This window comes from Eptatretus burgeri, chromosome 6, assembly GCF_056783735.1.
Source record: "Eptatretus burgeri isolate ZD-2024b chromosome 6, Ebu_testis_v1, whole genome shotgun sequence".
NCBI classification, from domain to species: domain Eukaryota; kingdom Metazoa; phylum Chordata; class Myxini; order Myxiniformes; family Myxinidae; genus Eptatretus; species Eptatretus burgeri.
The window spans coordinates 34,486,985-34,501,255 of NC_140966.1; the positions used below are offsets into that span (position 1 = coordinate 34,486,985).

General features: G+C 40.3%; 1 protein-coding gene across 2 annotated transcripts in view; it reads right to left on the bottom strand.

Annotated features, from left to right (window-relative positions):
• Nucleotides 1-747: 747 nt before the first annotated feature.
• LOC147024530 (uncharacterized) overlaps nucleotides 748-14,271 on the bottom strand; it is a 147,916-nt gene continuing 134,392 nt past the window's right edge. Inside the window, exons 18-19 of one of the 2 annotated variants that reach the window (XM_085884529.1) lie at nucleotides 2,778-2,899; nucleotides 748-1,912 (exon numbers count right to left, since the gene is read on the bottom strand). In XM_085884529.1, the coding sequence (XP_085740655.1) occupies nucleotides 1,634-1,912; nucleotides 2,778-2,899 (401 nt within the window). In that variant the 3' untranslated portion in view covers nucleotides 748-1,633. Of the gene's footprint in view, nucleotides 1,913-2,777; nucleotides 2,900-4,154; nucleotides 4,394-14,271 lie in introns of those variants that run through there. The other variant, XM_085884530.1, reaches the window with a different exon arrangement.

Genomic DNA, 14,271 nt, shown 5'->3' on the forward strand with positions numbered 1-14,271 from the left:
ACTCACCCGTAGAAGTTGACCCTCCTGGCTTTAGCTACTAACTTTGACAAGGCAAAGCCTTGCAAAATAAATGATTTTGGTGAAATCCAACTTGCGACACAGCTCATGTTCTATTGCAATTTCAGCCAGTCCAAACTCCCTCCCTGTGGTCCAATTCAGACCCTGACTTTTTTAATGCCATGAACAAACTTTGGTATATCACAGTTGATTAAGTTTGTGGTCAAGTTTCATCAGAATTGCATGTGTAGTTCGAGAAGAAAGTAAATACATATTTTGGGGGGGGGGGGGGGCAACCCAAAACCCTTAAGGGCCAGATTTTCCTAATGCCATGAAAAAACTTTGATACATACCGGGTGACGAAGGTTGTGGTCAAGTTTCATCAAAATCGTGTGTGTCGTTTCAGAGAAGATATTGCAAGAGTTTGTGGATTGACAGATGGACGGTCGGACTGACGGATGACGCGCCATCCCATAAGCTCCTCAGAACTACGTTCTAGGTGAGCTAAAATTACATTGGTGTCAAAGACAGTCAATTGCAAATTAATAGGATGACTAACAGAGTGTTGGGGGAGAGGGTCAGGTCAGGTGAGCATAAGCAAGTAAACAATAAGAAATAATATCTTGTGAAACAATGAAAAATGCAACAAAAATGTAAATATATGCTAAGAAAGCTGAAATGCGTTTAACTGGCTCAGGACAAAAGAAAGCATTGTGATACTAAAACCGATTAAGATCAAAGACTAAAAAATGTAATTTTTGCAAAACTTTATTACAAAGTACAGTAATCTCACAGCTTCTAACTTTTAAAGTTCAGATGGATTAAGGATAAAAAGCTCTATTTTACAATCTCCGGTTGTCATTCTCAAAATACTGAAACACTCAAACACAAAAATGCCCCTCATGCCATTCATTACATTAATCTGAAATGGAACAGATTGCTTGAGTTGTCATTTTCTGTAAACATTTTCAAGAATTAGTTGTGCTCTGAACCTATCCAAACGTCCTCAGAAGAAGTTTAAAAAAAAAATCCAAAAGCCTGGCGCAAACGAGAAACGTGCAAGTTCAAAACGCTGTCATGACTATAAATCATATAGACACAAGTGGATCAATACCTGGCTCAGTTAATGCCAGTTATCCATTTCCATTGCACCTTTGTAAGGTTACTTATGTGCTACAGAGAGCTATATTTAAGTTATGTATGATGACTGGAACTTGATGGTGATAACAAATCAAAACGTGAGCCTGTTTCATCCAAATAGTGGCAACTTTACAACTCTTGTGTTATTCCAGAAAAGATCTATTAAAAGGAGTTAAAAGGATAAGGCTGTTACCAATTCCCTTTTTACTGATGCACTAGATAGGTTATTTTTATTGTGTATTTGCACCCATTCAGGAAACAACACCAATCAATCAGTCATAACTTACAGCAATGTTTCACAAAATGAAGTGTTTTCTGAACTACACAGGCTGTGATTACTGCAACTATTAGAATCTCAAGTATATTGGTAGAATGCACGAGAAAGAAAATCTCTCTTTCAACGAGAAACTCTCTCTGAAATCCAAAGCAATACATGTGTTAGTTGCAACACTTTATTATCATGGTGTTTCTCAAGAAAGCTGCACGAACAGTAAAGTCAAACTCTGAATTGCTTGATACTGCCTGGCTTTCCCGAAACTCTTGACAGTTCATCCCTGATGGAACGTACCAACACAGATGGTGGCTGAACCAGCTCTCGTCCAGAATCCGGGACCGTGCTTGCATGGCGAGACTCAGCCCTTTCACTCCATGGGCCAGAAGGCCGTGCAGGTATTGTTGCCTGGATGTGCCTGGTCCCAGGTGGCCAACTGACTGAAGCATTTGGCAAGGTATGTAGATCTGAAGGAAGGTGGTATTCCACTGTTCTCACAGAGGTCTGTTTGAAAAAAAAAAGAGGTAGGAAAATAGGTTTTGTAATCTATGCAACGATTAGTGTGAAATTGAATAGAGATGAGAAAAATTAATTCTTTAAGATCCTCGTCAAATGAAATATGTCGTTTTTGAAAAGATAAATCAATGTACAAAACTAGAAGGGCACTTGGTCGAGCGCATACCTCTGCCATGCAATGCCTAATCTACGAGAACATGTCGGGCCCAATACATTTTTGAATGAAATATTATGCTGTATAGTGTTTTTGGCCCTTTCTCTCAATGGTGAAGAATCACTTTAAAAATTCTTGAATCAGGATCAAGATTCGGATCTTCACCAAAATTGAATCAATTCTTCCTCGTCACACACCCAACGTGTTCATCGAGTTTTGTCCGAATCTGTGTATAACTTTTTGAGAAATTGTGCTCTATTGTTTTTGGTCTGATCTTTCAATGGTGAAGAATCACTTAAAAAAATTCTCGGAGCCGGATCTGGATTTGGATCTTCACCAAAATCTAATCAGTTTGGCCTTGTCACACTCCTAACCTGCCCACAAAATTTCTTCCGAATCCGTCCTCAACTTTTTGAGATATCCTGTACACAAACAAACAAACAAACAAACACACAGACAGGGGTAAAAACATAACCTCCTTCCACCTTTGGTGGTGGAGGTAAATTATCTGCTAAACTCCGGTACTGTAATTTATTGCACGTCTTTGTACCAGGATAGCAAAATGCATTTCAGTTATGATTGGAGAAAATTTATACGTGTGCATTTTACATCAAAGTACTTTGTGTTGCCACTGCAAAGTAAATCCACAAGATTGCAATGTTGTGTAAAGTGCATTTCAAAAGAGAAAACTATTCTCACTGTTTCAGTCGTATGGCCCTCTCTCTGTGGGACGTGACCAGCATTGTAGGGAACCCAGAAAACCCCTCGGTCATGCACTGCCTGGCCAGCAGGCTGGGTGCCAGGCAAACTGGTTGCAACAGCTGCCAGAATACAAGAAGCAAGGCAGCAGGAAAATAAACACATAGTACGAGTAGAACGACGACTACTACTACTACTACTACTACTACTACTACTACTACTACTACTACTACTACTACTACTACTACTACTACTACGAGGTGCTGTTTCATGATACATTGCATTGGTGTAGATATGACATTTTTCTAAACAGTTCTGAAACTTGCGAGTTTAAGTGCCTCATCCCAGTCTTAGGTCTTCCCGGTTTTATATTACCAGTTGATTTCCAGTCAATGATTTATCTTGGTAGCCTCTGATTCCTTCCATTCTTAACATGTGCTCAAATGATCTTAGTTATCGTTCATTCAAAATTTCACTTGAAAGTTTCCGTTTTGTCACTTTCTTTCAATCTGTGTTTCTAACCCTCATTTGTGAGCTTATTCTCATAACTTTCCAGAAACTTCAGGAATCCATGCCATCAATCATTCTTTGTATTTCCTTTGTGTAACAGACCAAGTCTCCAGTACATACATCACAGATATGCCATTGCTATTGCAGAGCCGTATCTTCGTCCATTTGCTATTTTTTTTTTCCAAAATATTTTTCATTTTGTGAAATGAGGCTGGAGCTTTTACAATCCAAGGTCTGACTTTATCTTCCTCAATTCCAACATCAGTGAATCTCCTCCCCAGGAAGATGAATCTGCATGGCTTCTATTTCCAGTGGGGTCTCTCCAATCTTGAGATTTGTATTATCATGTTTAGGCCCTGTCCTTAATAAATTTGTTTTCATTTTAGTGATTTTCAAGCCACTACTGTTCCTTCTTGGATATGACATCTGTATTATTTTGCATGGCATTTGAATTTGTAGAAATGAGAGCAATATCATCGGTCAAAATCAAGGTCCTCTCGGTGCCGAGTTCTATTACATTTCAAGCTCAATGATAGCCTTTCCCTGAGAGCACTGTGCCTCACACAATCTCGGTTACATAGAATAGAATTGCTGACAGCACACATCCCTGTCTTACACCTGCCAAGTTAATAAACCATTCTATAATTCCACCTTCAGTCATAACACAGCTTTCCTTGATGTACACATCTAACTTTCAATCATAAACTGTATGTACCAAATATCTGCACAAACTTTTCCAGAATACCATAATGTCATTGTATATATGCCTTAGCGATTTCCTATCAAGACTATTCAACACCTTTTCAAAGTCTATCAGTCTTTTTGCAAGGTCTTTTCAAAGTTTATTTCATCAAATAACTGTGTGTGTGTGTGTGTGTGTGTGTGTGTGTGTGTGTGTGTGTGTGTGTGTGTGTGTGTGTGTGTGTGTGTGTGTGTGTGTGTGTGTGTGTGTGTGTGTGTGTGTGTGTGTGTGTGTGTGTCGTTTGTTGTTATCTCCATATGCAGGTTGCAGAAAGTGACAAGTCTGGAGACGGCGATGGTTCACGAGCAATGTACACGGTTCGCCTTTTATATTTTTTGACCTTCGAGGGGACACCATGGGCAAACTGGCAGGAATCGGGAAAAAGGTAAATGATGAAAGTTGTAGTACTCGAAGAGCACTACTTGCATACCAACTTTCATTCAAAACAGTTGAAAACCCAAGGAGCTCGATGCCCAATTTATTGATTTTTTTGACATTTTCTAAGTTCGTGACCTTGTGACCTTGACCTTGACCTTGTGACCTTCACCTTGGGACGAAAATGAAAAATCGAGCTCTGTGGGGCTATGCAGGTGCCATTGGGCTAACCAAATACTGAAACCCTGCCAGATTCGACAAACCCCCTCGGAGAAGATGTAACTTGAAACCGGCTACCCCCTAAAAACACAAGTTTTTGGGGCGTGGCTCCGCCCATAATGGGTGCAACACGCCCATTCTCCGGAAAACACAACTAGATCATGATACAAACCTCGCACCCTAATTTTATCAAGATCGGATCAAAATCCACAGAGCTATGCTCGGGATAGACAGACAGACACACCCATAACGAATATAGTGGTCACTTACTGACTCGTGAACCAAAATGAAGCCCTCCCAGGTCTTAAAGGATCCACCTTCATGTGTGTGTGTGTGTGTGTGTGTGTGTGTGTGTGTGTGTGTGTGTGTGTGTGTGTCTGTGTGTGTATACACATATATATATATGTATGTGTGTATATATATATGTATATATATATATATATATATATATATATATATATATATATATATATATATATGTATGTGTGTATATATATATATATATATATATATATATATATATATATATATATATATATATATATATATATATATTTATATATATTTATATATATATATGTATATATATATATGTGTAGGTATGTGTGTATATATATATATATGTATTTATTTATATATATATATATGTATTTATGTATATATATATATATATATATATATATATATATATATATATATATATATATACACACACATACATACATACATATATATATATATATATATATATATATATATATATACATACTAGTAAAGGTGCCCGTCTTGGCCAGGTGTCACTGGCAACATATGGTAAAAGACATAGCACGAATGTATTTTAAACAATATATTACATCATTTTTATCCATTGATTATCATTCAAGTTTTCCCCTTTGACTGTCCTGCAGTCGCTCCACTTCGATGACATTACCACGTAGTTTCGTGATTACACAACGTGTACCATTCGTGAGTTCCGGAGGATCCATAGAGCGCATTCAAATTACAGGGCACCCTACTTTAAAGTGATCCAAAAGGCCGGATCAGTTTCGTCTACATATTCATATCTTGTAGATTTTAGCTGATTCTGAAAGTAACAGCATGTCAATCGGATGGTTCTGTGATTTGCTACGGAAGTAAACAGAAGTACGACTTAAGCCTGTACGCCACTATGCGGAGACCCGAGGACCTAATATTTCACAACAAACGAAAAACTCACAAAATTTGAAGATATTTTAAATAATAATTTATTATAATATCAATTAAATATCATTTTTATCCATCAATAATATGAATTGTTCTGTCCAGCTATCGTTGTTCTCCTGGGATCTGCGCATCCATCCACGATCTGTGTTCTAATGAATTGCAGTAGGAATAATAAAAACAGCACCATGCAGGAGTGTAGGTAATCTCTCCAAAGCTCTCGGAAAGCATAAAATGCATCACGATCAGTTTGATTGTGAACAGATATACGGACGGACGGACATCGAGACCGGTTTTATGAGGTCATCATGAAGGTACCGCTTGATATAACGCATTGAAATAGAGATATGAATACTCAAGTGAGTTTATTATATGTCTATGATTGATAGCTTATAGACAGCTCAATAACATGAGCAATTTACTATGGCGTATAGTGATTAATAATAACATACTCTACAAAAGGTTTTACGAACTCATCTTCGTGATCCTCTAAAAAATGGGAAACATTTTTATTTCTTTTTTGTGCAATAATTCCTCCCATTTTGCAAATGGAGAACATGAACTGTTTCACTCCCATAATCATCAAAACGAATTTTGAGGAGCCTCTTAAGGAAGACAATAATATCATTACTATATATGTCAAAGCTTGTTTCATTTCATGCAGTAACAAAAATCTGATGGTGGAATAAAAAAAGGGGCGTGCCGAAATATTAATGTAGATATCACCACTTTCTATGGGGTCTTAAGGGATATCCTAGGTAACATCGCTGGGGTCTAAAGCTGCCATGTTTTTTTTTTGGCCTGCTCAACCTTGCCTTGTCTTGGAACAGGCTGCAATGATTTCTTACTGATAAAGGTTTTTTTCACTTTCCCCACTCATGTTATTGAAGGTCTATTAATCATAGTTACGAATCGCTGGATACATTGCAATGCTTATAAATGCCTGGAGACATCAGCGTTCATTGCTTTATTTCATCTCCGCAGATGTGATCATTGTAAGAATGTCTGACACAAAGCCGAATTTCAAAATTTAAGCTCCAGAATCGAACTTAAAGGCAGTTCCGACTCCTATAAAAGTGTTGCTTTGTCCAATTTGGCCATATTTAATATTTCGGGCATCTCCGGGAGGTGTATGTTTAATGTGTTGCTAATCGCGTGCCAAGTGAGCCGTTTCTTATCAACCGTTTTGTTGGAGTGGTTGCTTGAGTATTTAAGCCACTTGGTGAACGCTCTCCAAGCTGCTTGGTTGTTCGTTTCGGTAAAAGTATCCGTGCTGTCAATGAAACATCAATTAGACAGACGTACGTTACTCCGTGTTGGGCCCTATGGTGCCATGCAGTGGGTGCCTCAGGAGGTGTCTCATCTGCTGAAAATGTGCAACTGTATTTTTACAGGATGTCACTTTGCTTAACCTATTTGTACGATTTCCTTTTAATATCATCCACCCCTCACTTTGACGTTGATACATATCTACAGATATGTGAGGGTAATCTTCTGGTTGCTCAACCCGGCAAGGTTTAAGTGCTGGGCAGCTGTTGGTGCAGTTGGAGGAGATTTGTGGGTGCTGAGCCCTCGATTCGGTTCATGTGCGGGTTCAAAAGGGGGGTGGGGGCTTGGCGGCTGTTGTGTCGAAATGCGCATGCCGTGCCCAGTGACGTGCAAGAAATATTTCCAAAATTCGATTTGATTTGTGCATAAAGATGTTCCCAAAATGTGGAGATGTGATTTGGAATGATTTTAAAGTGATTTGATGATGTTTAGCACATAGGGCGATTCACAGATGATGCATTATCCCTCGGATGGACGTTGAACTAGGCGTGCTGTCTTCATTAGTCTGTGAATGTTAAAGTTAATAAATGTTTGGTTGATGAATGTTAAATATAAATTATTGCCAAAACTACTGCTGGGAAGGCAATGGCAAACAAGCCATTGTAACCCTTTGATCGATTCAGGCAGGCAAAATTCATTGCATCTTCATTTACGTCGAAATCTAAATTTATATTTGTCTTCTGACATCAACGTCAGTTGGTATTTTAAAGCGCGTTTTCATATCATCGCGGTCGCCGTACCTGTGAAGAGTCATGTTCTCTGTACACTGTACTTCAAAATAGGTTTGGAGAAGGAATGGCGGTGAGGGCGATGCTGTTAAAATTTGCCCGACATTGGACAACAGTTTTGGATGGTGAGCGATGCGGGATACAGGGAGAGCGATTGTGGAATGGAAAATATGCTCGATGTGGAGGGACCTGGTCGGGAGGGACGCGGGACCGAGGGGCGGAGGATTGAGGGATTCGGGATGGATAGTCAAGGGATGAAGGATATAGGTGGTGAGCATGGGGAGTACCCCGATGTTGCCATGATTATCAAGGAATGGATTTTATTTAAAGTGGGTTTACACAAGTGCTTAGATGGTCAGAGTAAGTTGGATGGAATGTGCAGCGTTTTGCTGTGACAAGTGCAAAGACTTTTTCAAAAGATGTACAGCAGAGAGGGTTTGAAGGTTGATGGATGGATGGATGGATGGATGGATTGATTTGTATTGGGTATTCATTTTCAAACTGTTAGTAGCAGTCATTGTATGAGGTGGCTTGGCCAACATCTCAGATCTATCGATTTACAAACAGCAGGAGGGTTGGGCGATAGTACCTTCATCAGAGTGTATTTGGTCACCATACTTACACCAAGATTAATACTGCTGCCGCACTAATATACAAGCCCATTAAAAAAGTTGCAGCTGAACTTCTAACCATCTACATAATACATATGCATGAGGAGAATGGAACTTTAGATTGGTGAGGAGTAAGAGAAAAAAGGTGCTTGCTCGTCTGGCTCACAAAAGTGGCCATATGAGCAAAAGGGGAATGGAGAAGGTGTGCTGCCTTTTTGGCTGTTGGTTGCATCATTGGTTGGGGCATGGCTGTGCCGCTGATGCGGTGCCACTATTTACAGGCTGAATCGGCCCTCTGGGGTTGGTTCGGTGGTCAATGGGATTTGAGCTCAGGACTCTAGAATCCCAGGCCACCACTCTAAGTGATAAACCAACACTAGATTATAATATTGGCAAAATGTCTGTAAAATATATGGACCTATGCACATGAAGATTAACTCTTGTGCTAACAAAGGTTGTGAAAGAATTTGACTCGTAGGTCAAACAAGGGTGACCAGACCCAGCTGCAGAGGAACACCACGGAATCCAGCCCGGCGACTGGGTGGACAGTGGGGTGTTCAGGCGGAGGGGCGTCCTGGGGAAACGGTGGACCGGACCCTTCCAGGTATTACTGGTTACCCACGCAGCTGTCAAGTGAGAAGGTAAGCCAATCATGGACTCACGCATCTCACTACAAAAGAGGATGCAGGAAGTTGAAAAGAAAAAGAAAGTAAATCTGCAAGTTGAAAAAAATGTTACTGGAGGTTCATGACAGATGTGGCAGTGCTTTGATTAGCATGTACATAATCGTGACAATATGGACAATAACAGATAGTGAGGGCATTAGGGAATGTCAGAGAGCAGAATGTTTGGTAGGTCGACAGTCGGGGAAACAAGGAATGGGTTGTGACAGGGTACGCAGCGCAGAAGAAGGTAAACATTGGGACCAATTGCATGAGAAAGGCATGTATGGGAAAACACTTGGAGGACCCTTACATAAAATTATGCACCTCATGTGACACGGGATGAAGGGGACATAGGCAGTATACTCCTGAAACGAGGCATAGTGTTACATAAAGGGATAACTGGGACAAGGATAGATATAAGGAAACGAATTAATAATCTCGTAGAACCCCAGACATCATTAAATGGTATATGTTGTGGAGGAAATAATTATATTAACATATTCTAAATTGTAATTGTGCTGGTGTTTTATAAATTTAAGTTTTATGCTATAAGTCGAATTGGCTGTCAGTGCCCCCCTCCCCTTTTGGCCAGGAGTCCTTTGCCCTAAATGTTGATAAAAATGTGTTGTTGTGGAGCGGTGTGACCTGGGCTGATAACAGCAAACTTTGGCCGCAATTACGTCGTGTGCTTCTCATCAAGAAGACACGTATGTAGTTAGAGTTAACAACCCCCTCCACTCTCCCATGAAAGTATAAATGCCTTGAAATGTAATCTTGTTTTAGTGCAATCATTGTGGATGAATAGCATCTCAGTGCGTTGTACTCCTTGGGGACTGACCATGTACCAAGTAATAATAAAACTCTCTGATGTAATGTACTTTCACGTTGTGGTAATGAATTAAATCGGGTTGGTTTAAGGTTGACTAAAAAGTAAGAAATAATAAAATAGAACCAAATAATATTGCAACAAATGGGGGTCTCAAGTTCATTGTGTGAAGTGTACGAGTGTGGGAAGTGTACGGTGGATAGAATTAGAAATAAATTGTTCTCACAAGAAAAGACTTGTCTGTGGACATTGTTTATCGGTGTCTGTGATTTTATACAGGATTTTAAAACTGAATCGGCTAAACGTTAAGCCCAAGAAGTTAAATAGGATTCCACAATCAACCAGGAATAATCCTACAACGATCACTACGAGGTTGGGTGAAAAATCCACATCAGTTGGTGCCGTGACTCGGATGTGCTTAATCTGCTGGAGGCAGTGCCTGGAGGAACGACAAGTGCTTGAGCAGAGGTAAGCGGAGAGCGTTCCTCGAGGGTGAGCTGTTTTAGCGGGTAACGCATTCTCGAACAAAGAAAAGTACATTGTCAGAGAATTTTATTGTTAGAAAGAAGAGGAGTAATTAAAGTAAATGATAAGTGTATATATAGTTGTTTTTAGAAAAGTGCTGGAGGAGAAGAGGAGTGCAGAGGGCACAGTGCAAGAAGAGGCTCGACGAGGAGCCAGACGAGTAATTAAATGGGCATGACGAAGCGACATGCCACGGACCACGCAGAGGACGCGCGAGATATATGTTTGCATTGATACTCAACCCGGCTGAGAGACGCCGAGGGGCATGGCTGAGAGATGGCCGAGATAGGGTTACAAAGGATAATGGTTAAGTGGAAAATAGATAAGTATTATAAGTTTCAGTTGTAAGAGTTATAAGAGTTACCTGTTTGTTCATTGAACTCACCTGAAGTTTGTTTGCAGTGAGGTTGTTATATTATATTGTGTGGTTTTACGGATTTGTAAATGCAATGATTTGCACGAAACGTTTTGTAGGATGCAGGAGACGATTGACCAGTTGGAAGTGTGGCTGGTGATTTGCATTGAGATGCATGTGATACTGAGTGAGTGGAGAAATGAAACTTGTGTGAGTCCAATAGATTTCACTGCAATGAAACGAGCTCTATTGGGATTTGGCTTTGAAACTGGTTTGAGAGGTGTGTGTGTGCGAGTGTGTGTGCGAGTGTGTGTGCGAGTGTGTGTGTGTGTGTGTGTGTGTGTGCGTGTGTGCGTGCGTGTGTGTGTGTGTGTGTGTGTGTGTGTGTGTGTGTGTGTGTGTGTGTGTGTGTGTGTGTGTGTGTGTGTGTGTGTGTGTGTGTGTGTGTGAGAGAGAGATTGAACTCGATAGGTAATTAGAATCACGCATGGTGGTCAGGATGGCTGAGCGCAGTGTCTCAGCGAGGCAATTCGATTGAGCACGTAAGAGGGTTTGTAGGTTGCAAATTCGTCACGGGTCACATGATGCCACGGGTTTTTGCAGACAAAAGCGTGAGAATTGTCCCATTGGTGGACTACTTGTCGTGATGGTCTACGAGATGAATGATAACACTTTCGAAGGTTTAAGAACGTCCTTCACGGGTTTCTGTAAAAATTCCGATGATAAAATGAATATTTTAAGGTTTTGTAAAAATATTTGTCACGTGATCGCACGCGACCACAAGCGAGTCTATGAGACGCAATGTTCGTGAGTGTGCGTGTTGAAGCCATGACAGAGTTATGCCAAACTGGGGTTTTGCCTGTCTTTGAGTTTGTTTTCTTCCCACCGGATGTGGAGAGAACTTCCTGTTCCTTGTTGCTTGGTGTTTGTGGCGCATCCTCTCTACTGAATCTGTTTTAAGTGAAGTCCAGTTAGGAAAAAAAGTGTTAAAGTTTTATTTAAAAGCCATAGGAATTTTGGATAAATTGTGAAATAACAATTGTGAATGTGGTATATATTCGGAAGGTGAAGTCTTGGGAGGTGAGTCCTCACTGGCATTGTGAGGAAATTGTAATTACTCAACCCGGCAGGTTTGAGTGCTGGGCAAGCTGTTAGGACGTGTCAGAAATGTTTCGAAGATTTTGATCTGAGTTGTAACCATTGTACTTAAAAGATGTGATTTAAATGTAGAAATGTGATTTGAAATGATTTGATGATGTTTAGCACGTGGGGCGATTCACAGATAATAGATGATGCCCTCGGATGGACGTTGAACTCGGCATGCTGTTTTTATTTGTCTGTGAATGTTAAAGTTGCCTGAACTAGTGCTGGGAAGGCAATGGCAAACAACCCAGTGTAACCCTTTGATCGATTCAGTCAAGATCGATTCTGTCTTTCAATCCAGACAAATCTCACACTCTCACTATGTCTCTTCGAAAGGACCGTTTACAAAACCCCCCCATCCACTTTCTCAACAATCCTCTGGAAGAAGTCTTTTCTTTCAAGCTTCTGGGTCTCACTATCTGCCATGACCTTTCCTGGGAAAGTCACATTTCCAACCTTGCCTCAAAAGCCAGTCGCCGACTGGGAATCCTCCGTCGTGCAAAGTCCTTCCTCGGCCCTCTTGAGCTCCTGACCACTTACAAAGCTTTTGTCCGTAGCCTGATGGAGTACTGCTCTCCCCTCTGGGCTGGTGCTCCTGCCTCCCACCTTTCTCGACTTCACGCTGTCGAAACCAGGGCTTTTAAGATCATTGGCATCTCCCGCAATGAAGCTGAGTCTTTGGGCCTCTCACTCAATCACCGCAGGTTGGTCGGTGGTCTTTCTGTCTTCTACCGACTCCTCTCCAGCCTTGCCCCCCTGCTCTGTCTCCGATTTGTCCCAACCACATTTCCACAGGGCGGACAAGGTCCGCCAACAACCCCCTTCTGGTAAAACTACCAAAATCACGAATCACTGCTCATCTTCACTCTTTCATTCCTCTTTTTTCCCGCCTTTGGAATAAACTTCCTCACTCTATTCTTTCCCATTCTTCCCTTCAGGCTTTCAAAACAGCTGTTCACCACCACCTCTTATCTTCCCCCATCCAAATCCTCGATCTTTTCTACCCCCGATAATCCACCCAAGCCCACTTCCTTCAATTCTCCTGCTTTCCTTCCTGAAAGTCCCTTTAATGTCCATCTTCCCCTCGCCATGTTCCCCGTCCCATCCCCATCCCTCTCCCTTCCACAGTTCACCTGTGTCTGTTCCCCAATGTTTTGTCCCTTCCACTCCCGCCCCTCTTGTCTCATGCCTCCTTGCTGTGAGTTGTGTGTTAGCTCTCATACGAGCCTCGACCAGGGTATACAAAAAAAAAAAAAAAAAAGAAAAAAAAAAAGGTAAATTCATAAGATTTAATTGGATAAACGCTGAAGATTTTATTTTTGATTTATTGATTTTAAAATAATTTTTTTTTTGTTTAGACCAAAAAGTTGTTTAAGAAAGATTGGATGTTTTATTAGTCTGAAGTTTAAGATGCCTTCCCCAAGACTGTGATAAAGTTTGGGAAGGTTCTAGCTTCATGTGTGGACGGAGTGTTTGAGCTGCAATTTAAATGATATTCACCTGATGACAAATTTGACAAATGATTTGACAATTTTTGTTCAACTGTTTAAACTGTATTTAATTGTTTTGATAAAGAAAATGGATTAGTATATTGAGAAGGTCAGAGGAAGTGATAGATGGTTTGTGTATGCGAGTTGGAAAATGGCAGCATATTGCTGTTTTGGTGAGAGAGAGAAGTGGATAGATGGAAAATGTCAGAGATTAAAAATGTCGATGGAATTCAGAGTGGTGATTATCGAGGTTGGTTAAACATTATTTTTGAGATATTTTAGTTCCATTTTAACATGAAAGAAATGGATGCTCACCAGGTTAATGAAACTATGTTAGCTTTTGGTGTTGTTTAAACTGTTTGGAGAAATTTTGTAACAATGTTATCAAAGTTCTTGTTTCGAAGATGTCATGTCATGGCAACTAAATGTCATGGCCGAGCGGAGTGGAACTCTCAAATGGGGGTTGTGCGGTAACTGTGTTAGTTACTTTCAGACTAAGATCATTAAAAAAAAACCTTGTTAATCTGTTAATTGAGGATAGGGAAAAGTTACTGAGAATTGAATCAAGATAATATAATGGCAGTTGCTCTGGAACTATTTGTAAGTGAAACTGTAAATTGTTTAGCAGATGTGAATGTTAAAATGGTAACTGTGCAAAATCGAATCGATTTGGATTCGGTTCTTGAAAGAAGTAGTATAGATAACTTTCATATTTTTGTATAGATGATGGAATATTTTTGTGAAAAGAATTATTGATTGCAAATTGGAACCCAGAT